At 51.4% G+C, this 23,691-nt stretch overlaps 1 protein-coding gene across 1 annotated transcript; it reads right to left on the bottom strand.

Moving 5' to 3' along the window:
* Positions 1-531: 531 nt before the first annotated feature.
* On the bottom strand, positions 532-18,484 carry RCC2 (regulator of chromosome condensation 2). The gene is made up of 13 exons (XM_066637119.1): positions 18,401-18,484; positions 14,467-14,824; positions 10,555-10,648; positions 7,830-7,973; positions 7,483-7,614; positions 6,932-7,020; positions 5,419-5,533; positions 5,111-5,277; positions 4,607-4,787; positions 3,983-4,088; positions 2,457-2,529; positions 1,290-1,367; positions 532-1,197 (listed from the first exon to the last, which is right to left on the bottom strand). Exons 2-13 carry the CDS (start codon positions 14,794-14,796, stop codon positions 1,093-1,095), a joined length of 1,614 nt encoding a protein of 537 aa, XP_066493216.1. The 5' UTR covers positions 14,797-14,824; positions 18,401-18,484; the 3' UTR covers positions 532-1,092.
* Positions 18,485-23,691: the final 5,207 nt, after the last annotated feature.

The following is a 23,691-nucleotide window of genomic DNA, read 5'->3' as shown; positions in this document are numbered from 1 at the left end:
TGTGGTGGACAAGGCAGGACCTCATACCAATGGATCTGATTTCCATGGATTGGGGTCCCCCCTGTACTCATTAGGCTGACATTTCATTTTTGTAGTCATGCTGCAAGAACGAGTGTGTCTTGCTTTACTTGTTAAATTGAAGAACAGAGCATGTAGGCAAGGAGCCTGCACACTAGAGGGCACTCCTGCTTCCTGTTAAAATTTGGTTCCCTCTCTGCAGTGCGCAGGCTCATTGTCTGCAGGCTGTTCTTCAGTTTAACAAGTGAAGCGAGACACACTCCTGCAACTGCAAGAAATCAAAAGGTAAACGTAATGGCGCCCCCTGTTATTTTTACAGTTTCCCCTGTATCTGCAGTTTCTGGTATCCACATTGGGGGGGGCAGAATGGAACGCCCACAGATACCGGGGCACACTCGTATTTACAAACGCCAGGATAAGTTCTAGTGCCCAAGAAAGGCTCATGCAGGGAAACGCAAATCAGAACATTTACAGAGCTCAACCGCACAACCATTCATCACAACACTCTGCGTGTGCGCGATTCATCCATAAAATGCGGATATTAACAATGCCCAGATAGACATTAAAACTAAAAGGGGATGGGGCCACAAAAGGCTATCAGCCTTCTCGCAGGTTACCCCTACTCCTAAGAAAACCAAGTTAGCCCACAGGTGTAGAGCTGTTCTGAAGAGGAGAGAACATCACCCCCTAACTCTTCTGGAATGGGGGAGACCAGCAACCTGCTCCACTGCTTAGCCAAAGATGGCTTTAAAACAATGATGGGTGAACGGTCCCGCCATTTTCATCAGAACGGCAACTCAGGAGGGTGAGCAGATCTCTTCAACATAATCTCCTACCCCCAAACAAGAATACAAAATACAAAACAAGCCATCTCAGGGCAAAGGCTGGGGGTGAGGGAGAAAGAATCATAGTAACAGGTAGTTAAAACTTCAAAATTTCTTATAAAACAGAATCTCGGGAAGTGTAACAAAAATGCGCGCCATCATGATCTGTCATCGCTGCGTATGACTCTGCGTCCCAGTGCACGTCGGAAGGGGCAGCTGCCTCATTGAGGGGGAGGGCTGGTGCCCTGTGTCAGAGGGTGCGTGGGTTGTATTCTGGCAACTTCTTGAGCTTCTCTTTCTCGGACTCACTCTCATCGCGGGCAATCGCCAGGGAGTGGGCATAGCCCATGGCCACCTGGGCGGAGAGAACAGAGGGTGCTTGCACTTCGAGGGGCAAAGTGGAACCTCCCTGGGCCCGAGCTTCTTTCCCTCTGCTTCCACTCTTACCTGCTCTATGTAGATCCCATCCAAAGTCTTCACCTCCTGAGCAGCAGTCGAGGACTTGGGTTTGTGGTCTCCATAGCCCTGAGGGCACAAGTCAAGAAGTCAGCGTCCCAAGAAGGCTGTGCCCATGTCTACTGCAGGAGGTCCACTTAGACTGGCCATTTCATCATGACTGTTCCCCATACCCCCCTCCCAATAGAGAGAATCACTTGTGGATGGGAAGTGGGTGTGCTTTGTAAGCAGCAGCATGAATGCCTTTTGCACCAGACACACCGCTCAGGAGGGACCATCTGGAGTCTGACTGCATTCCTGGCTTAAACAATGCAATTTCTTCAGGTACAATTGGACTCCATCTCTAAGGTGCAGGCAACTAAAGTTGCTGATCTCTGGTCCATATTTTCCACCTCTGCATATGCTCTGAGCTGGTTTTTGGTCACATGCACAAGTTATCTTGCCTCAGTCTGGTAACATGGCACAATGCCCAGCATCCCTGAGGCTTTGGCAGAGCTTCAGCAATGTTTTGGTGATAGTCACTTTGGGCTTTGGTCACTGCAGGAGCAAACAAGATGCCCAGGAAGTTGCAAAGATCTTTAGTACATCCCTTTTCAGGCACAGTGATCAATCCCCACGTTGAAGAAAGAAGCGCAAAAGCACTCAGGGGACAGCTAAACAGGAACGTATTGCCCCAAGGAACAAAACAGGCCATGAAGCCAGGCTCCTTAAAGCATATGGACAACCTGGAAACAGATCTCCAAGTTCAAGGTGAAAAATACTGTTTACCAACAGTGGTGCCTGCTATGTAATAGCAGTTCTCCAAAGGAACATACCAGACAGTCTCCAAAGCATTTAGCAATTACAGGATCAGAGATCCATCAGCTCAGGCGGCAAGAAGCAAGAGGCCAGCCAGGAGCCCCCAGCAATTCTAGCCAAGGCCTTGTTCCGGATAAAACGCTGCAATTCACTGGTGTCCTTGCAACTCTTGAAGCAAGCTGCCTGCAGGGGACGTGCAGAGATTTGGCCCACACAGCGTTCTGACACATGGTTAACTTGCAGTGTCACCCAGTTGAGGGCCCTTTCATTTTGCCACACAAACACTGGAGAGACCTTTTGCCCACAGCTGACGGCAACACAAGGCTCAGAAGGCCACACAACACTTTCCCATCTCCTTACCAGTTCTCCATAGGTCGGAGACGGACCCCAACCGATGGTGCTCTCATCTGCAGCCACTATGACACTGCTTTTCCTGAAAACAGGCACACAAAGGGAAGTTGTTGTTTGGAGCCCTGGCACCCTTACCCCATAAGTATGCCTCACACCCTCCAAAGGGCTGCCTCCCCCAGACCAACCTGTCCATCTGCAGAGACAGGAGTGCCTCCCGTGACTTGCAGGTGGCTCTCCAAGGCATTGGGCTCTGAGAGGATTCCCCCATCATCTGTTTCCTGAGCCTTCCAAACAGAGGAACTGAAGGCAGATGCTTTAATGATGACACTGCTCTCCAGGTGCCTCTATCTTGGCAGTTACTAACAGCTCAGTCTGGTGGGTCACTATCAGAAGAGGGGAGCCCCTCTGTGAAGACTCCCTACTTATGGAACATCCTCCCCAGAAAAAAATTCCCTTGTTCCCTTCTAGAGACCTGGAGGAAAGGGTCACATGGGGAGGCCCCAGCTTTGGGGAGAATTCCACTGGAGGGCAATGGTTAAACAATGCTGCTTCTCCTGCCCATTTCTGCTCAAGGGTGCTTTACAGTTATTTAAAAATTGCCTCTTTGATGGAACTCCCCCCCCCCCCCACAGAATTTCATGGGGCTGCAGCTCAGTGGACAGAGCCCCTGCTTTGCATGCAGAAGGTCTCAAGCAGTGTTGGCAATGCAGAGCTAGGCAGACAAGCCCTTGGTTGGACAAAGGGAGCCTCAGATGTTCATGCTGCACATTTTATAGGAAAGGTGGGACAGAAACCCTTCAGAGACCAGCAGCAGGAGAGGGCCTCTTCCCTTTGAAAACAGGACCAGCAAGGCAGCTGTGCAGGACCTTTTCCTGCTTGCTTGCAACTTCCCCCCATGCCTCAATGGTTCAGACTTCTCTTCTTGATGCATTTTGCAAGCATTCCTCTGCTTGTACAAAGTAAACCCATTAGAGCCTTCCACACAAAACAGGTGAAGGCCCATTAGAGCAGGAAATGCTCTCTTAAAATGAGCAAAGTTGAGTGGACTCACCTCCCCCCAAGGCCCCCTTTTCTTTTAAGTGCTGTGCTGTCTATGAAAGCAGCACAGGATCCAAGATCAACCCCAATTCCCTTCTGCAGGCAGGCAAAGGGCATCAGAGGGTCACCTCCCTGCTCCTTTGCATATCAACAGAACCATTTGCACAACCAGCCAATACCACAGAGCCACATGAAACTCACACAGAGAGGAGGAGGAGGGTGTGGGGGAGGCACTGATGCAATTTTGGAAGCCTTCAGGCCTTCCTCAGGGACAGTGCAAGAAACTTCTGGTCCTGCAGACAATTCATCTCTGAGCACCTCTGTCAGCTGCATTTGGATGCAAACGATCAGCTCTTTTAGCATGTTAATTCTGGCCAGGGTTGGAAGCCAGAAGGCTGTGCTGGGAAACTGGAAAATGCACTTTTCTTGCACTGCCCTCCAGGCCACCCACCCCCTTTTCCCCAAAAAGGAATCCCCCCCTGCCCCCAGTTTCTTACCCACAAGCCAAGCTGCGGATTTTCCAGCCACAAAGGTCCTGCACAGCCTTGGGGTACATTGTTGACTCGCGGGAGGTGTTTGTGGCTCCCCAGAAAAACAGGCTACCTTCAAAACACAAAGGGGGGGAAACTATTAGGTCCGACTTGCTCATTTGCACAGCTCCACTCACTTGCTGGGCCTCTTCTGCTCCTGTTTTGTTGAGGGACTGACAGGCAAGTTCCCTAATACCTACATGCCTTGCAGTTCGGTTTCTTCACTTGCAGCAGAAAGAAGTAAGGCACACTCCCTCCAATCTGGGGCCCCTCCAACGTATTGGGCAGGCAGGGTGAAAAGAAGGGCACAGCCTTGGGATACTACCCTGAGGATGGGTATCTCCAAAGACAGCTTTGAGGCAGCACAGAGATTTCAGTGTGCCAAGTACTGGGGGGTGGGGTGAACTGCAGGGGAGGGCACTATTTCTTGCAGCCGAGACACCTGGCTGGCTTGCTACTGTTGAAGACCAAACTGGCCCAGAGAGGTTTTTGGTCTGATCAACTCTTAAGGTCAACCCTGCTAGCTAAAGAGCCTGGGCTACTTTCAAACAAGCACAGGGCAAGAAATCAACCAGCCTTGGCCATGTTTACCTGTCTCGCTGACAGCAAAGGAGCAGGTGTAGCCTGCGTAGATCTGTGCTGCCCCACGACCCGGGAAGTCAAAGAGTTTCACCAAGCGCGGTACCATCTCATCTCGCTGCTCAGCATGACCCAGCCGGCCATAGCCACCAAAGCCCCAGGAGAAAACTCGTTTCTGTGAGTCCAAGACAAGCTGGGGGGTGGGGGGAGAAGAAGGGTAGACAAGGAATGAAAGACGGAAGGTAAACACAGAAGGCACTTTACTGACAGGAATGCAAAGGCCTGTGCTTTGGGTACAGCTTAGTCAGGACAAGGTGGACATTATCACAAATATGGGCAAATGTAGGAATTCTGCACAGACTATCATGGTTGCACACTATCTACTGACTATCATGGATGCACACTGTCCACACAATCGTCTTCCTCGTATGCCACCAGTCCCACTCAGCGAGGCCCTGCTGCCTCTTCCCCCAGACTTTCAAGCACTTTGCTGAGGCCACTTCATCTGGACCTCACCGTGTGGTTAGCTCCGCAGGCCACATCCCTGACCACCACATTGGGGACAGGCAGGATCTGGCCATCTTTTGTCTTTTCTATGAAGATGGCGACACGGCGGGGAACCAGCTCACAGTCGTACTCTATCCTCTGTGCTCGCGCAATGAACTTCCCATCAGAGTTGTGGCCTGTCATGTGTGAGAGAGAGAGAGAACAGCTGGTGAAAGAGGCCACAAGGGTATTCCCACCCCCCCCAATCTTTCTCTTTGCATATAGTTAAAAAACCAGAAAAGGTTTTTTTTTTGGGAAAAATAACCCCAACAACATACCCAGTTGTCCATACTCTGGACATCCAAAGGAATAGAGGTTCCCTTTGCAGTCCATTATCATGCTGAACTCTGCCCCGCAGGCCATCTTGGTAATCGGCTGCCCGTTGTACATGATCTGAAACGGGGGAGAGTTGCGCCAATAAAGCATTACCATGCAAAAACCAAGAGGAGTCACTCGAGGCGCTGCTGTGCACCCCTTGCTGGGAGCAAAACTGTGTACATGAGAAATTAAGCACACATACCCCAAGATTTCAAAGGGCTGCAAGTCCCTAAGTCAAGGTTATGTTCACGTTGCTATTTTATACCCAGCTGATTTGCTGTCAGATTGGCAAGTATAGAAATGCCTGGAAGTTGCAATACAGGTATAACCTAATTATCAGGACCGGGCAGGAGGTCTGGTCTAGAGGGTAGAGCCTCCGTCTGCCTGAAGATAACATCCACAAGGTCGCCAGTTCGAGGCCACCGGCACTGTGCGCCCTTGGAGCAGCTGACAAGCTGAAGCCGAGCAATTCCATCTGCTCGGAGCGTGGGAGGATGGAGGCCAGAATGTGAAGCCAGATCGGAATGAAACACCTTGAATGTAGTCGTTCTTGAAAGAAAGAACCTTCTTTGAAATTGTAAAAATCACTATTTAAATAGGGATTTAGATAAAGTCTGCCTATGTAAACCGCCTTGAATAAAGTCTTGAATAAAGGCGGTATATAAATACCTGTTGTTGTTGTTGTTGTTGTTGTTATTATTATTATTATTATTATTATTATTAATTATCCACGGATTTTTCAAGGATTTTGGTTTTATCTCAATGCAATGAGAAGGGGACTTTAAATAAAAGGAAAAAAGTCATTTAACAATAGCCTCCTTACTTCAAGAGAGGACAGCAGGCTGACAATCCATTAATCATTCTCTCTCCAGGCACTTAACAGCTTCACTAGGAAGCAAGTGACCCCTGAGAACGGCAGTAATTATCCCCTCCTCCATCCCCCCCATTGCAGCTCCTGGTGAAGGGAGGGGTTGCTGCCTTTCTGCTGAAGTGAAGTCTTTCTAAGTGCCTGGAGAGAGACTGATTGTCTGCTACAAAAGTCAGCAAGGTTGTTTTAAAATCACTGAGCAAAAGGACATTTTTTTTAAAGTGGATTTGCTTTAATTCGATTAAATGCGATTAATGCCATTCGAATGAGTTCTGGGAAGGAAACCCTCAGGAGACTCAACCTGTATCTGCTTATGTTGTTTAAATACTCTGGTCATTCTTTTCCCAATTCTAGTTCACAGACTCAAGACATTTCCCCACAAGAGACATTCAGAACTTTGCAAGCAGGAATTACCAGTCATAAGGAGGTAACAATCAAATCTAAACTCTACTGTCACTTTCATAACAATAATAGTTTTTAAATGAGGGGACAACATGAGGCCACTGGTGGGCCTCTGTGCCTGGTGGGCCACTATGAGATACAGGAAGCTGGACTAGATGGGCCTCTGGCCTGATCCAGTGGGGCTGTTCTTGTGAGGCACATACCTGTGTGGGGCTGGGAACGGCATCAGTCTGATTGCCAAGGCCAAGCTGCCCCATCTTGTTCTCTCCAAAGGCAAAGATGGAGCCACTCTCTGGAAGGCAAAGATGGAACACAGGCAAGTTCTCCCTCGTACCCCAGCTGGAAACCCAGAGCCAAGGCCCCCTTTACCGCTCCTGGCCCAGTGGGCAATACTGTACATCCTGGCCTGTCCTCAGCCCCCAGCCCTGTTTGACTCAAGGTCCCACGGAGGGTCTGCTCTCATCCCTTGAACCCTAGCACTTGTGATATTAGGCTTCCTCTGAGCCTCCTCCCTCCAATCCCTGCTTCCCCACCATCCCACCCACCCCTTCCTTCTTTCCTATCCCTGCCTCCCCCCCCCCCAATCATACAGGCCCTGGCCGAGACAAACTAACCTTTTGCCTCTTCTCACCAAACTGCTGCCCCCATGACCAGTAGTTATTAACCAGTTATAATGCTGATGAGCTGAGCCAAAGGTGAGTGGAGAGGGAAGAGAAACTAGGACAGAGGTCCATGCACAAGAAGCCCCCTGTACCTGTCAGGACTAGTGTGTGGTTGCGGCCACAGGCTGCCAAGACGACTGTTTCACTGCTGAGTACTTCAACGGGCTTGGGTGCGTCCACTCGCTTGGTGTCTCCATGGCCCAACTGCCCTTTGTCATTACGCCCTGGAGAACCACACAGGGAAATGCAGAGTCATCAGGCCTATGGGGGCGCAATGCTGCAGGGCTGGTCACTAGACCTCCTGCCATTTATTCCAGTTGACCTCTCCAAGGTCTCAGGTAGAGAGATCTTTCGTGCAACCCCAGAGCTTCCTAGCTGTTCTGCATGTAAAGACGACCCTCCCCAGTATCCATGCCCTAAAGTGACTCCCATTACTCACCCCAGCTCCAGAGCTTCCCCTCAGTGGTGATCAGGAGACTGTGAGCAGCACATGGCCCCGAGACCACAGTCCGAACTTGGATCCCCGTCAGACACCCATACCTGTGAGGCCCCCACAAGTTCTGGCCCAGGTTACGGTAGGCAGCTGCCATGGAAAAGAGTGATGGTTTCAAAGGGGAAGGAGAGTAGTGGACTAAGGTGCACAGTTTAAAAAGGTGCTTAAATAGGCTTCTCCAGCGTGCCTCTTCTGTCAGTCTGCTTCCGCTCATATTAAGAATACAAGTCCCTTGGGTCTCTTTCCATACAATGTCAAGTGCGGCATACATCACTGGTACTCCAAAAACACTCAGCAACAATAAACGAACATCAGCTGCCTTGAACTGACAGAGACCTTTGGCCCGCCTAGCCAATCTTGCCTTTTCTGGCCAGCAGTGGTTCTCCAGGCATAGCTGGGTCTTTCCCACCACCTCCTACCCAACTCTGAACCAAACTCTACACACAGCACATCCTCAGCAGCTTCGTTCTGTTCGTTAAACCAAGGCCCAAGGCCTGAACTGCCATCAGCAGGGCTGGCTGCAGCTGCCTATGGCCAAATCCCAGGGCAGAAGGTTGCTCTGCCTGCTGAGGCCCAATGCAGGCTGCTATTTTAGAAGGCCCCGAGGGAACCATTGCAGTCCTACAAACAGCAAAGAGTCCGTGAACCCAGTCTGACCCTTGGTCTAACTAGCACGTCTGAATCAGCTCCCTCCTTTGCAACTATCTGGCAAGACAAGAATAGAAAGGATTTCACTTATGAAATGGCATCCATCAAATGTTTTGCTCTGGTATTGAGGAAATTCTGACTCAGCAACACAGGGACCCCAAAGATCCCAATTCACCACCCTGCTCTTGTACATACAGCTATATACAAAGCTGCCTTTATGCCAAGTCAGACTATTGGTCCACCTTGCTCAGTTTTGTTGACCCTGACTGGAGGCAGCTTCCCTCCATGCTCCTTTAAACATAGTGTGTGCGCTGCCACTCCGTGACACGTCCTGCCAGCTCCCACCCTGGCCTCTATTTGCCCTCCTATCTTTTGTCCAGCTGAAGATCACAGTCCAAGCTCAAATGTCTTCAAACCAGACTGCAGACAAAGACCGCATAGTCTGCACTGGGAGGCAGACGTCAGCACTGTGATAAGACCAAAGCGGGATGGCAGCATCGGCTTGTGGGAGTGCCCTTTCCAGCATTCCAATGCAATCCAGCAAGGAAACTGCAACACCGTGTGTTCCAAGGAGCTAGTGAGTCAATCTCTGTACAGCGAAGGTTCGTGTGCTCCAGAGAAACACTTTAAAAAAAAACAAAACCCACTCATAACACACAATGCCCACCAGGAATCTGCCCGGTTTTCTACGCCAGATCAGAATTTCTGCATCAGTGCGAGTCCACAAGAGCCAAGAAAGGTGTTGCTCGCTCTTGAAACTAGATGCAGTGGCAAGAGGCACTTACATCACAGAACTACGAGCCACAGATCACGATGCTTAATGGGCCTGAACATGTGAAGCTGCCCTCCCCCAAGTCGGAACCTTGGTCCACACAGCGCTGTCTTCTCCACACTGACAAGCGAGGACTCTCAGCCCTAACTGGGAATCCTCTGAGGTTTGGCTGGCAATGATTCACAAGGGGTGCTTCTCAGTGGTGGCCTCAACATGCGGAATCTGCATTGTATGCTTCGAATTGCAGGCAAAGACACATATGACAGAATGAAATAAAATGCCCTGCACAAAGATAACTAGAACACCAGATAGCAGGAGAGGCTCAAATCCTTTTGCTCGACACACTAGTTTTCCGCCTGCAGAGGGTTCTTGTGTACAGAGCAGCACTGCATTACGTCAACTCCCCACCTGCAGTCTGAGGACCCAATCCTATCCAACTGTCCAGTGCTGATGCAGCTGTGCCAACAGGGTGTGCGCTACATCTTGTGGTGAGGGGTCGGTCACAGAGACCTCCTCAACATAAGGGAGCATTTGTTCCTTTACCTCGGAGTCGCACTGCAGCTGCATCAGCATTGGCAAGTTGGATAAGACTGGGCGCTGAAGCAGTTCATCCCACATGCAGATTGCCTCCTCAGTGAATGTGAGGCCTCTATGATAGGGGGGTAAGGAAGCTTGCAGGTTTCACAGGAATCCTGCTTCAAGACCCCAAAGCACTCAGCTGACAGCCAAGACTGTGGGACCATCTAGACATAGCAATAAAGACACTCTTTATTCCCATAACTGAGCCAGGAAAAAGCCAACCTGAGTCTGTCCTGCGCAGGCAGGCAACAAGCGACTTTAAGACAAGGGCTGCTGTTGATGGAGCCCAAAATCTCCACACCGTTTGTGCCTCCGGTAGATCCATTCCTGCACTCTCTATTCTCACATCTTCCTCTGCTGAGACAGACAAAGTCATCACCAGAGTTATAAATGGACCAGATGACTCAGCATTTGGCCTCTCCAAAAAGACTCAATTTAGTGTTTCATTATTGTTAGTCTCAAAGCCTCACCAGAAAAGTGATTTACCAAAAGTGAAACCTGAAAGAAAAAAACCTCACAGCATTTAAGACCTAAACATTTAGATTGGTCAAAATCAAGAAAAGGAACAATCTCGCCTCATTAACACTCACTGTTATGTTTATGGTGTTTATGAAATGTGTTCACAAGTGCGCGCACATGTAATTTAAGAACATTCATGCTGTGACAACCTACCTTGCTGTTTAGGCACTTCCTTTCGACCAATCAGGTCCCAGTTTGTTGCTCCAAATATTAGAAGCTGCCCCTTGAATTTTGACCCTTCAAGTTTCTGGGAGACAGAGAATAAAAGGAAAAAGTCAGGTCTGGCTCTGCCCGATGGAAATTATCAATTGTTGCTCCTGGAAGGCGCAAAGCTGGGGGGGTGTCTTCTGGTCCAGCAGCTGACCTGGAAAGCCTAGAAACACTGTGGTAGCCTTGATGGATCAGACCAGCACCTCTAGTCAGTTCAACTTCCTCCTCCCAACAGTGGCCAAACAGATGCTTCCATGCAATGGCCCTCCAACACCACTGCGCACCTACACTAGGCATGGAGTGTCTTTGTAGATGTATACTGTCTTTGTATACGGTGCTCCATTTAACCAAAAGTGCTAAAACACTCTGATAAGAACAGCCACAGAGCCCCTTCCAGAGCAGAGTCAATCTAGCCAGTGTCCTGCTTCTGTCAACCAGACTCCGTGAATCTGACTAATTCCCTCTTAAAGGGGTCTCAGCTTTCAAGAGCTCTGGCAGAGTAGTGACACCCTTGCTGACTCTCCCTACAGTTGCCCTGTTAGTTGGGAGCCCCTCTATTGCCTTCCTAGGACAGGTCAACCCTGATTTTGATGGATTAACCAGAATGGATTAATCATAATTGAAACATGCGCATATATAACCATGGGGGGGGGGGAATCAAGCAAAATGAAACTAGAGCAAGAATGGCACAGAGTTGGACAAGGAAGGTGCGCCACACCCGCGGGGTCTCTAAACCTCCAATTTCCCCCAATTTTCTCAGGCCTTTTTTTGGTACACGAGGCACACTGTGCCCTGCCAGCGAAGATGCAGTTCTGCTCACTGTGAAAGTGCTGGAGCTGAAACAGGAAACACTGATGGGGACAAACAACTGACTTTTGCTGCTGTTTCCGAGTTGCAGGAGGGCGTGTATGGCAGAGATCTACCCAAAGGAACCACAGAAATGTGGAGAGGGGACCAGTGGCATGCCATGGCTGTTACTTCTGTGGTCAGTCTCAGTCTTCCTCTCAAGGGAAACACAGAAGCTACCCAGAGCAAAGGCAGCGAGGGAGTTGCAAAACTGCACCGTATTGCCAGCATCATATGTAGAGTCCTCTCAGGGTTCACAGCCTACTGGGAGTGGGGCTGGCCTCTTGGACTGCAGTCAAGGATTGTCAAATGTCCCAGGAAGCCAAGTCTCTTGGCCTGCTGCTGACTTAACACAACTGCTGTTAAAAACTATTGCCATCTTAAATGAGTCGTTGCTTCCTTTCAGTTCCGTTTTCAATTTCATTTAAAAAAAACCCGTATTTTGTGACTTTAGGCAGAGCCTGGCACTTCAGAACAACAGCTAAAGAATGGCTCATTAATCATTCACATTTACAGAAACTTCACCTAAGGTTGGTTCAAAGGGGGCAGTTTTAATTTTGAATGAATTTTTACAAGTTCATTGCATGGTTTTACAATTCAAAAAGTTAATTAATTTAGTTTTTCTAAATAGTATAACTATCAAATATGCACTCTTTTTGTTGTTGCTAAGTTAAGAATCTAAGAATCAAATGTCATAGTGTGACCGACAGACAGACCAAATCCCCTGATCAATCCCATGCCGAAGCCTGACCTTGCCAGTTGGCAGTGTGGCAAAGGGGAAAGAAGTCAAGCTGCCCCTTGTCTAGTTACTTACAAGGCCAAGAGGCCTTGTAAGCCCCACTCTTTTGTAACACATTCTCAAAACAATACACTAATAGACAACATCAACTACTACAATCCTATGAACGCTTGCTCAAGAGTAAGTCCTGCTCAGTTCAGTGGGGCTTGCTTCTGAGTAGACATGTCGCAAACCACTTAACTTACAGATGCGCTCTCGCTGGCAAAAGGGACCACTCACAAACCAGGCTCACATCCCACCACAACCAGTACACCACTTTATCTTCCTTCTGCCAAAACTGGATTCAAGCAAAAAAGTTTCCTGCCATGTTTCAACAATCAGCTCCAGATATTTTAAGCAGCCTGGTCATTTTAATTAGCAAACCACATCTCTGTGCTTTTCCCCAGTTCTTCCCCCCTGCTCCCCGCCATGTCATGGAGGCAGGTTTGCATGCAGACAAAAAGGGAGGGGGCCAAGAGAAAGACTGTGGCTGGCAGCCATGCTAATCGGGTGTGAGGCTGCCCAGAGGGGCTGGGCTTCCCCTACCATTCGGGTCAGAGAAAGGGTGTGTGCGTGCGTGTGTTTATCCTGTTGTCTGGGGCTGCTGCCTCTCCTGCAGGACTTCCCTAATGGGCTGGAGAAAGGGATGTTGGGAGGCCCCCAGGCTCCTTGGACATGTGCACCTCCAGCCCAGCCTTCTCCATTGTTAACAGGGCTGCTTCCAGCTCCTGACCAGGAAAGCGGAGACACAGCAAGCATGCACACGCCTGCAAAGTGGCTGGCCTGAGCCCTGGATGCCAGTCCTAGCATGTCAATTCTGCTATACATTTCTGTGAGAGCCAGAGCAAGTACACGCCATAGCCAAACAGCTCCACAAATCAACTCCAGCGTGGAAGGAAGGAGGTGGATCTGTGACCCACCGGTGGGTGGGCAGCCTCAGTCTGTGCTCTCTCCCCCACATAAGACCACCTTTCCCTTCCCTTCTGCTCCCTGAGACAGAACTTCAAAAGGTCAAGAGGAACTGGTGTCTGCCTCCTTTGCTTCAAAGACAGGTTGAGGAAACATCCCAGTGTCACCCTCTCCCTCAAACAGAAATGTTTCTCCATCCACCCACATGGAACTTCTTCCTTCAAGAAGGCACCCTATATAATCCATTCCCTCCAAGTGGAACACCCCAGTGTTGTTACCCTCCCATGTGAGGGCCTCATTCTCTCACCAAGCCCATAAAATTCACCCACCAGATTACCAATAAGACAGCCCCCTCACCACCATTCCATGCCTTCCAACCCCTCTTGCCTCTCTCATACCTCCCTCTGCTAAAATGTAAGACTGTAAGTGACTTGGGGCAGAAACCTCTTGCAAGTTGAAAGTATAAAGACAAGTAAAATCTTAAATCCCCATATTTCCTTATTGAATATGGAGGTTCCCTAATCTCCATATGCAGTTTCATCTTCCCAGATGGGGGGGGCCAGCTGTCACAATCCTCCAATAAGAACCCCCTCCAGTAGAGAACTCCTTTATTTTCTTTCGAATAAATGATCCACATTTCCCACCCCCAGGGAAAGGTGGTATACAAATGAAGGCAGTATACAAACCCCCACAGTTTCTGTCCCCTTTCTATCACTCCCTCAAATATAGATCCCCAAGTCCCCCCTCCAAATAAAAGACCTCCATATTCCTCATGTTCCCATGACCAAGTAGGGCACCACATTTCATCCTCCAAAACTTAGGTGGTGGAGGTGTTTAAACATCACCGCACCAAAGCGGCCCCCTCCTTCTAACACACATGCATTCTATGTAAAAATAAAAAGGAATCCAGAGACTAGAAGCCCCCCCCCCATTTCTACTGCTCCTTGACAACTGAATGGGTCTTTCAAATTCCTCCTTCCCACCCTGCAGTCTCTCTAAACTGAAATGCTCAACAATTATGACTTCCCCAGCAAAAATGGAAACCCCTCTTAGAACGAACTCCGTGCTTCCAAACTGAGATCCCTCTATGTTCTTCTACCTCCACTCCTGAATGCCATACTTCTTTAGCCCCCTAAATGGAGGGGGGTGTATCAAAGCAACACAACACTGCAAATAAAGAGCCCTCTCCTCCCAAAACAAGAATACAATAGACCCTTTTCTGCCAGCGAAGCAGGCTTTGAACCGGCCCTCCTGTTCCTCTAATTGTGGGGAGGTAGCCTACAGATTCCCCACCCCCACTTGCAGGCACCCCCTTCCCTTACAATGTGCTCCTTGCTGTGCTCAGGCTCGCTGACCACTACGGCGGCTGCTGCATGGGGGTTCTGGGCGTTCTGCTCTGCCCCCCGCCCTCCTGTGGGCCGGGTTGCCTTCTTGCCTCCTGCTGTGCTGGACATGTTGGCCAGAGGGGGCACCCCCAGCCCATCCCGCTCATCACTGCTGCTGCCGCTGCTTCCATTACCACCGCCAACTTTCTTCTTTGGGGGTGCCCCCCGGGCTGAGGCAGGTCGTTTGCGAGCCCCAGTGCCATTGCCTGCCCCATCCCAGGCCTGTCCCCCTCCAGATGAGGAGGCTGCTGCTTTCCGCCTGGGCATCTCCTTCTTCCGTCTTCCTTCTTCAAGTCTGCAAAGGGAAAAAAAGGAGAAGAATAAGAAAAGAGGGACCATCACTGCAGCTGGGGTGAGTGGGTGGGCCCAGACAATGCAGAGGGCGTTGCAAGGGGGCGATGAGGGCATTTCACTGGAGGGGATTAAAGCGGAGAAAACTGAAAGGCACAGAACAAGGAAAACACCCAAACAAACCCACAGGGCTGCATCCCGCTGCCACCGCTGCCCCCCAGGCTGCAGGGACGCACAAAAAATCTTACTACTCACACACCCCATCACTCCCCCTGCTCCAAATGTAAAAAATAAGAAAGGTAAACACATGGACAAGAGCAAAAATCAAGAAAAGGGGAAGCCTCAGGTCTGGTTTTCTTCCCCTTCCCCAAAAGATAAAGGAGTGAGGGGCCAAGGCTGACTGCACTTAAATATATAAAAAAATCACATTAGTATAGAACAGGGGTCTCCAAACTTTTTGGCCAGAGGGCCGCATCAAATATCTGGCGTGGTGTGGAGGGCCAGAAAAAAAAATTAAATATAAAATTTAAATAAATAAATTAGAGATGGAACTTAGATGAGTAAATAAATGAATGAATGGGCTCATTCATTCATTCTCTCTGGCCGTCAGAACACCTCCAGACACATTCAGAGTACAGTTCTGTTCGGTTGAGTGGGCCAGAGGCTTTCAGGGGACAAGAGGTTGGCCAGGGGCTGGATCGAGGCTTGCTGCAGGCCGCATCTGGCCCCCGGGCCGGGGTTTGGAGACCCCTGGTATAGAAAATGGGAAAAGAAGCTCTTGCATTGTTGAAAAAGTGAATACTGTACACAGCTAAAGCAGAGATGGGACAATATCCCCTCCCCAGAACTTGGGGGGTGTCATTACAGCCCTCCTCCCATTACTGTGCAACTATTTTTGACCAAATGACACAGGCTGCAATCCTAACCACACTTTCCTGAGAGTAAGTCCCATTGAACCATACAGGACCTACTTCTGAGTAGACCTGGTTAGGATTGTGTCCAGAATTGCTCTTGTTTTGGGATTGAGTAGTTTAATACAATAGAGCAGGTAAGTTAGAATGACGAACGCATAAAAGTTAATTTATGTCCCATATAAGCATAACTGTGATTGGTTAAATATGTAAGAAAAATAAAACACTTTTTAAAAGTATAACTAAGCAAGACAACCACACCACCTATTACCTGCTTTCCCTTTAATAAAAGGCAGGTATATGGCAGGGGATGGAGGTGAGGGATAACTCTCCGCTATTAACAACAAAAATTATTATGAGACATAATTTCTTTTAAAAATCACATCTCCCTCACAAAATGGGGAATTTTCCCCACCTGGAAAATAAAAAATAATCTTGAGCAGGCCTCCTCCTTTTCCTTATTGTGGGGTGACAGAACTCCCCCCCCCCAGCTGAAGGATTTGAAAAGAAAATGAAATAAAACACAGCTCTGCTTCATACCACAGGTAGCAGACCACCCACAGCAGTTTTCTGGGGGGCAGAGGCTTCCCTCACTCCCACCCCATATGAAACAACTTAAAAGCAAGACCTGAAAATCTAAAATTCCCCTCATGTGCCCACCAACTCTGAGGGGAAAGGAAATTCTCTTTTTCCCACAATATAACTGGGAAATTGGGACCTCAGATTACCCCACACAGCTATATCTGTGGGGGAAGAGGCTGCCTACAAGGAGGATTACCTCAAAATCCCATATTTGGGAGGTTTGAACCCCTCTCCCCTCAGAGATTGAGAAATCCCCAGGCTTGAGGCAGTGGGAGGATGCGATTCGCCCCTCCACTCCCACAAGTAATTGTGGGGATATAAGGGGCAATTTGCCACCCCCTTCCCCAGGAGATATGGGGCAATTCCCCTCTCTTCCTCCCTATTTGGAGGGTGGGGGAATGCCTGCCTCTCATAAACAGAAAGGGTGTGAGAAGACATTATCCCCTCCACTCACATGCATGTGGGGAGATTCCCAGTCGGACCCCCCATATGAAAATAGAGATGGTAATTTCCCCCTAAATTCATTATGAGAAGCTCACACCTCTAAAAAGAGGGGAACGAACAACATCCCTTTAAAAGTCTCCTCAGGGTATGGAGCTAAAATTCATGGCCATGAGGGGAAATCTCCCCCACGTAAATTAGAGAGGGTTTTTGGGGTGTGTGTGTGTGATATATGCACACCCCAGACATTAGAAACAGGGAAGAAACAAACCTACAGGGGCAACCCTCGGAATTTAAGTGAGAATGACCCACAGGAAAAAATAAATTTCTCTATAAAATAGCCTACATAAAAAGTGGGGTATCCCCCCTCCCCTCAAAAGTCTAGGGATGGCATCCCTGTCATACATGAAAGAGTGGGGAGAGGGAAGATAATACATTAGAAATATCCCCCATCTATGAAGTGACCCCCCCCAATAAAACCTTTGTTTTTGCAGCGATGAAGGTGGGGTATGATCCCCAAATTCCTCCACAAGTAGGGAAAGAGCCCCCCAAATTAAACCCAAAGGGCTGTATAGCTCCTGCACTTGCCCACCCTCTAGTTTTGGGGGTGCAAGGACCCCTATCTCACCTCCCCATTTACAGAAACAGGGACAGTCACCCTGCATGAAGCAGGTGTGTGTTGGGTGGGGGGGTGTGTGTGTGTGTGGGTAGAAGTTCTCTGAGGGGTGGAAGCCTCCTCAACTCCCAGCCCAGATGCAGACAGGGGCCCTGCATAGTTTTCTCCCAGCAGAAAAGTTTTATGGAGGGAGAGGAGAAGGAAAGAGCCCCCCATGCAGGCCAAGAAGTGGGGGCAGCATCTCTCCAAGCAGGCTGCAGCCTCTCCAGGTGTCCCCCAGTTTCCAGTGTCCATCCCCATCAAGACGCCCCCAGTTTTTTTTCCTGCCTTCAAGCGGGGGGGGGGGCTTGGGACCCCCCCACTTCCAAGTGGGCTCAGCTCTCTGGCTGGCCCAGTCTTGACCCCCCGTCAAGGGGAAGGGGGAGCAAGTGCCCGCTCCCAACAGCCCCCCCAAAATAGTTGCACACACACTTCTCTTTTCCAGTTCTTGCTACTCAGAACGGGGGCGTAGCTGGAGGGGGACGAAGCCGTACGGCTCCGTTTTGCGCCCCCGCCGGGAGGGGCCGCTCGCCCGAGTGCTGCGCCCCCTCCGGCTACGCCACCGACTCAGAAGGCGCTCTGCAGGCGAGCATCGGGCACCGCGCAAGCCTCGCAGGGGCCGGACGCGCGAGGCGGAGCGAGGCCGCGCACACAAAGCCCGCCGGCAGCGCCTCCGCGCCCCGGGCCGCCCCCGACTCGCGAGGAGGCTCCGGCGGCTCTTCCCGCGGCGCAGCGGACCAGTTTGCAAACTCGCGCCCCTGCCCGACGGCGCTGCCCTTCCCGCGGCCCGCGGCCCGCCACCTGCTCCCTCCGGCCTCCGGCGGCCGCGGCGCCCCAAGCTCCGTCCCTCCTGCAGGCGCGGCGCAGCCGGCCCCCGAACAATGAGCGCTCTGTGCCCGCCCGCCGGCCGGCCGGCCGCGTCCCGCTCCGGCCACGTGCGCGCCCCCCCGGCCGCTGCCCCGCAGCCCGCTCCCCCCGGCCGCGGGCGCACCTGGCTGCGGGTGGCGCGCCGGGACCGCTCCGTGCAGGCGCCCCGCAGTCGCGCTCGGGCCGGGCAGCGGCGCCTGCAAAACAGAAACACATGTGCGGGCGGGGCGGGGCGGGGCGGGGAGCAGCGCCGGAGAGGCGGCCCGCGCGGCAGCAGCTCCATCTTAAGGACGGGATGACTCCGCGGCGCCGCAGCCCTGGACGGTGCGCGGACAAGAGGCTCTGCAGAGGACGGCAGGGACTGTGCTGGGGGGAGGCAGAGCCTTCGAAGAGCACCGGGGACACGTGGTGGGTGGGGAGGCAGAGCTTCCCCCCAAGTCCTTGGAAGAGCACCGGGGACACGTGGTGGGTGGGGAGGCAGGAGAGGCAGAGCCTCCCCCCCAAGTCCTTGGAAGAGCACCGGGGACACGTGGTGGGTGGGGAGGCAGGAGAGGCAGAGCTTCCCCCCAAGTCCTTGGAAGAGCACCGGGGACACGTGGTGGGTGGGGAGGCAGGAGAGGCAGAGCCTCCCCCCCAAGTCCTTGGAAGAGCACCGGGGACACGTGGTGGGTGGGGAGGCAGGAGAGGCAGAGCCTCCCCCCCAAGTCCTTGGAAGAGCACCGGGGACACGTGGTGGGTGGGGAGGCAGGAGAGGCAGAGCCTCCCCCCCAAGTCCTTGGAAGAGCACCGGGGACACGTGGTGGGTGGGGAGGCAGGAGAGGCAGAGCCTCCCCCCCAAGTCCTTTGAAGAGCACCGGGGATATGTGGTGGGTGGGGAGGCAGGAGAGGCAGAGCCTCCCCCCCAAGTCCTTGGAAGAGCACCGGGGACACGTGGTGGGTGGGGAGGCAGGAGAGGCAGAGCCTCCCCCCCAAGTCCTTGGAAGAGCACCGGGGACACGTGGTGGGTGGGGAGGCAGGAGAGGCAGAGCCTCCCCCCCAAGTCCTTTGAAGAGCACCGGGGATATGTGGTGGGTGGGGAGGCAGGAGAGGCAGAGCCTCCCCCCCAAGTCCTTGGAAGAGCACCGGGGACACGTGGTGGGTGGGGAGGCAGGAGAGGCAGAGCCTCCCCCCCAAGTCCTTTGAAGAGCACCGGGGATATGTGGTGGGTGGGGAGGCAGGAGAGGCAGAGCCTCCCCCCCAAGTCCTTGGAAGAGCACCGGGGATATGTGGTGGGTGGGGAGGCAGGAGAGGCAGAGCCTCCCCCCCAAGTCCTTGGAAGAGCACCGGGGACACGTGGTGGGTGGGGAGGCAGGAGAGGCAGAGCCTCCCCCCCAAGTCCTTGGAAGAGCACCGGGGACACGTGGTGGGTGGGGAGGCAGGAGAGGCAGAGCCTCCCCCCCAAGTCCTTTGAAGAGCACCGGGGATATGTGGTGGGTGGGGAGGCAGGAGAGGCAGAGCCTCCCCCCCAAGTCCTTGGAAGAGTACCGGGGACATGTGGTGGGTGGGGAGGCAGGAGAGGCAGAGCCTCCCCCCCAAGTCCTTGGAAGAGCACCGGGGACACGTGGTGGGTGGGGAGGCAGGAGAGGCAGAGCCTCCCCCCCAAGTCCTTGGAAGAGCACCGGGGACACGTGGTGGGTGGAGAGGCAGGAGAGGCAGAGCCTCCCCCCCAAGTCCTTGGAAGAGCACCGGGGACACGTGGTGGGTGGAGAGGCAGGAGAGGCAGAGCCTCCCCCCAAGTCCTTCGAAGAGCACTGGGGACATGTGGTGGGTGGGGAGGCAGGAGAGGCAGAGCCTCCCCCCAAGCCCTTCGAAGAGCACTGGGGACATGTGGTGGGTGGGGAGGCAGGAGAGGCAGAGCCTCCCCCCAAGTCCTTCGAAGAGCCGGACCGGGGACATGTGGTGGGTGGGGAGGCAGGAGAGGCAGAGCCTCCCCCCAAGTCCTTCGAAGAGCCGGACCGGGGACATGTGGTGGGTGGGGAGGCAGGAGAGGCAGAGCCTCCCCCCAAGTCCTTCGAAGAGCACCGGGGACATGTGGTGGGTGGGGAGGCAGGAGAGGTAGAGCCTCCCCCCAAGTCCTTCGAAGTGCAGCAGGGATGTGCAGTGGGTGGGGAGGCAGGTGAGGCAGAGCCTCCCCACCGGAGTCCTTCAAAAGTGCTGAGGAAAAATGGTTAGCTAGAGGGGTAGCTAGTGAGGTGCAAGGCACTGAGTTTTGCAGGGAGCCTCACTGCAGCATGCGAGCGGCACCTCCCCTTTGGAGCCATTCTTGGTGGTGGGTGCAAAATAGAGATGCGCTGTGGTGAGGCTCCCTGCAAAACTTCGTGCCTTGCACCCTCTCTGGCTGTGTGGAGGAGATGCTCTAGGGCTAGCCCACCTCCTGCCCTCCTGACTTCCTCTCTACACCACCCCCCACTTTTTCTTCCAGTGCAGGGAGTGGGAGGAGCAGAAGCTGGAGCAGTTCCAGGTTTCACCATTGTGAAACTCCCACTCCAGAGTGACCTGTACAGCTCCCACGCTGGTGGTTTTGGGGGAGAAACACTTTCTATTTGGCAAAGCCTTTCCACTTCTGTAATTATTTAGTGATTTTAATGCTATTTAAATATATTTATATATTTACCTATTGCTTTTTGACCTTTTGACTAAGATCAAGTATTTAATTATGTTTATGATGTGTCTGGGATTGTTATAGTCATCGGTTTTCCTGTGAACTGCTTTGCACTCTTGGAAAAGTGGTCTAAAAATTAAATATTCAATGAATGAATTTGGGAGTAAAACGTGATGGTTAAGGGAGGTCAGGGGAAGATAATTTTTTTTAAGGAAATGGGCCGTTTTTGGTGGTGTGGCTAAAGGAATGTGTTAAGCCTTTGATATTTTTTCTTTTCTTTTCTGATTCTAGTAGGATTTGCACTTTTCTGTCCTGACTTGAGACTGGCCACAGATGATAATATGGTAAGAAAACATTTATCTTAAGTTTGGCATAAATATACCTTACATCTGTGCTGCACAGTAAGTGTTGTATTGGGGTGAAGTGCTTTCTCTACATAATATTGATCTGAATTTCCCTCCCCTCTGCATTTCTAGTATGGTATGTTTTCATTTTGATTGCCCCAGTGGCAAAATACAATGCAGACTTCTGACCCCTGGTGGAAAGTCTACCTCTCTTCATGAGACAAAGGGCCTAGTCCTATCCAGCTTTCCAGCACTGATGCAGCTGTGCCAATTGGGTATGCGCTACATCCTGCAGTAGGGGTGGCAGTCATGGAGGCCTCCTCAAGGTGAGAGAACGTTTGTTCCCCCTACCTTGGGGCTGCATTGAGGCTGCATTGGCGCTGGAAAGTTGGTCAGATTGGACCCAAAGTGTGACCTGTAGTCTAGTAGTGTGTTGGATTTGTGTTCTCTCTCTCTTTCTTTCTCTCTCTGTATCCTAACTAAAAAATTTTCTTGGCTCAGGGCCAATCCTGTCCAATTTTCCAGCACCAGTGCAACCGCAATGCAGCCCCAAGGTAAGGGAACAAATATTGCCATTCCTTAAGGAGGCCTCTGTAACTGCTACCCCACCACAAGTTGCAGTGCATGCCCCATTGGCACAGCTGCACCGGCACTGGAAAATTGAATAGTATTGGGCACTCAGCTGTCCATCTTGTAAAATTGAGATGATGGTGGTCATCCTCTTAGGGCTGTAGCAGAGATGAAGGAAATACTGTTGATCAGCTACACATTTGCTGGTTAATACAAATCATTTCATGAACTGAAAAATCATCATCATTGGCATCCTTCAGTCTCAGAAGACTCTGGTATCGCACTCTGTAAAGTGGTTCTGGAACAGCGTCTAGTGTGGCTGAAAAGGCCAATTCAGGAGTGAAATCCCTTCCACACTGGGAGCAAATGTAGTCTATCCCTGGTGTGTCTCCCTGGCTACGGGCCTTCCTTCTTTGCCTCAGTCTGTTGGCCAAGTGTGTCTTCAAACTGGGAGAGGCCATGCTGCACAGCCTGCCTCCAAGTGGGCCGCTCAGAGGCCAGGGTTTCCCACCTGTTGAGGTCCATTCCTAAGGCCTTCAGATCCCCCTTGCAGATATCCTTGTATTGCAGCTGTGGTCTACCTATAGGGCGCTTTCCTTGCACGAGTTCACCATAGAGGAGATCCTTTGGGATACGGCCATTGTCCATTCACACGCCATGACCAAGCCAATGCAGGTGTCTGTTTCAGCAGTGCATACATGAACATAAGAACATAAGAACATAAGAACAGCCCCACTGGATCAGGCCATAGGCCCATCTAGTCCAGCTTCCTGTATCTCACAGCGGCCCACCAAATGCCCCAGGGAGCACACCAGATAACAAGAGACCTCATCCTGGTGCCCTCCCCTACATCTGGCATTCTGACTTAACCCATTCCTAAAATCAGGAGGTTGCGCATACTCATCATGGCTTGTACCCCGTAATGGATTTTCCTCCAGAAACTCGTCCAATCCCCTCTTAAAGGCGTCCAGGCCAGACGCCAGCACCACATCCTGTGGCAAGGAGTTCCACAGACCGACCACGCGCTGAGTAAAGAAATATTTTCTTTTGTCTGTCCTAACCCGCCCAACACTCAATTTTAGTGGATGTCCCCTGGTTCTGGTATTATGTGAGAGTGTAAAGAGCATCTCCCTATCCACTCTGTCCATCCCCTGCATAATTTTGTATGTCTCAATCATGTCCCCCCTCAAGCGTCTCTTTTCTAGGCTGAAGAGGCCCAAATGCCGTAGCCTTTCCTCATAAGGAAGGTGCCCCAGCCCCGTAATCATCTTAGTCGCTCTCTTTTGCACCTTTTCCATTTCCACTATGTCTTTTTTGAGATGCGGCGACCAGAACTGGACACAATACTCCAGGTGTGGCCTTACCATCGATTTGTACAACGGCATTATAATACTAGCCATTTTGTTCTCAGTACCCTTCCTAATGATATACCCTTCCTAATGATTCAAGGCCAACATGCTAGGGATTCCAGCTCATTCCAGGACTGTGTTGTTGGAACTTTGTCCTGCCAGATGATACCAGGGATGCGTTGGAGGCAGCGCATGTGGAAAGCACTCAGTTTCCTCTCCTGTTGTGAGCGAAGAGTCCATGACTCGCTGCAGTACAGAAGTGTACTCAGGACGCAAGCTCTGTAGACCTGGATCTTGGTATGTTCCGTCAGCTTCTTGTTGGACCAGACTCTCTTTGTGAGTCTGGAAAACGTGGTAGCTGCTTTTCCGATGCATTTGTTTAGCTCGGTATCGAGAGAAAGAGTGTCGGAGATCGTTGAGCCAAGGTATACAAAGTCATGGACAACCTCCAGTTCATGTGCAGAGATTGTAATGAGAGGAGGTGAGTCCACATCCTGAACCATGACCTGTG

The sequence above is a fragment of the Tiliqua scincoides genome, chromosome 9, assembly GCF_035046505.1.
Source record: "Tiliqua scincoides isolate rTilSci1 chromosome 9, rTilSci1.hap2, whole genome shotgun sequence".
In the NCBI taxonomy this organism is placed as follows: Eukaryota; Metazoa; Chordata; class Lepidosauria; order Squamata; family Scincidae; genus Tiliqua; species Tiliqua scincoides.
The sequence above is the reverse complement of the archived record's forward strand: the minus strand, read 5'-3'. Positions and strand labels throughout refer to the sequence as shown.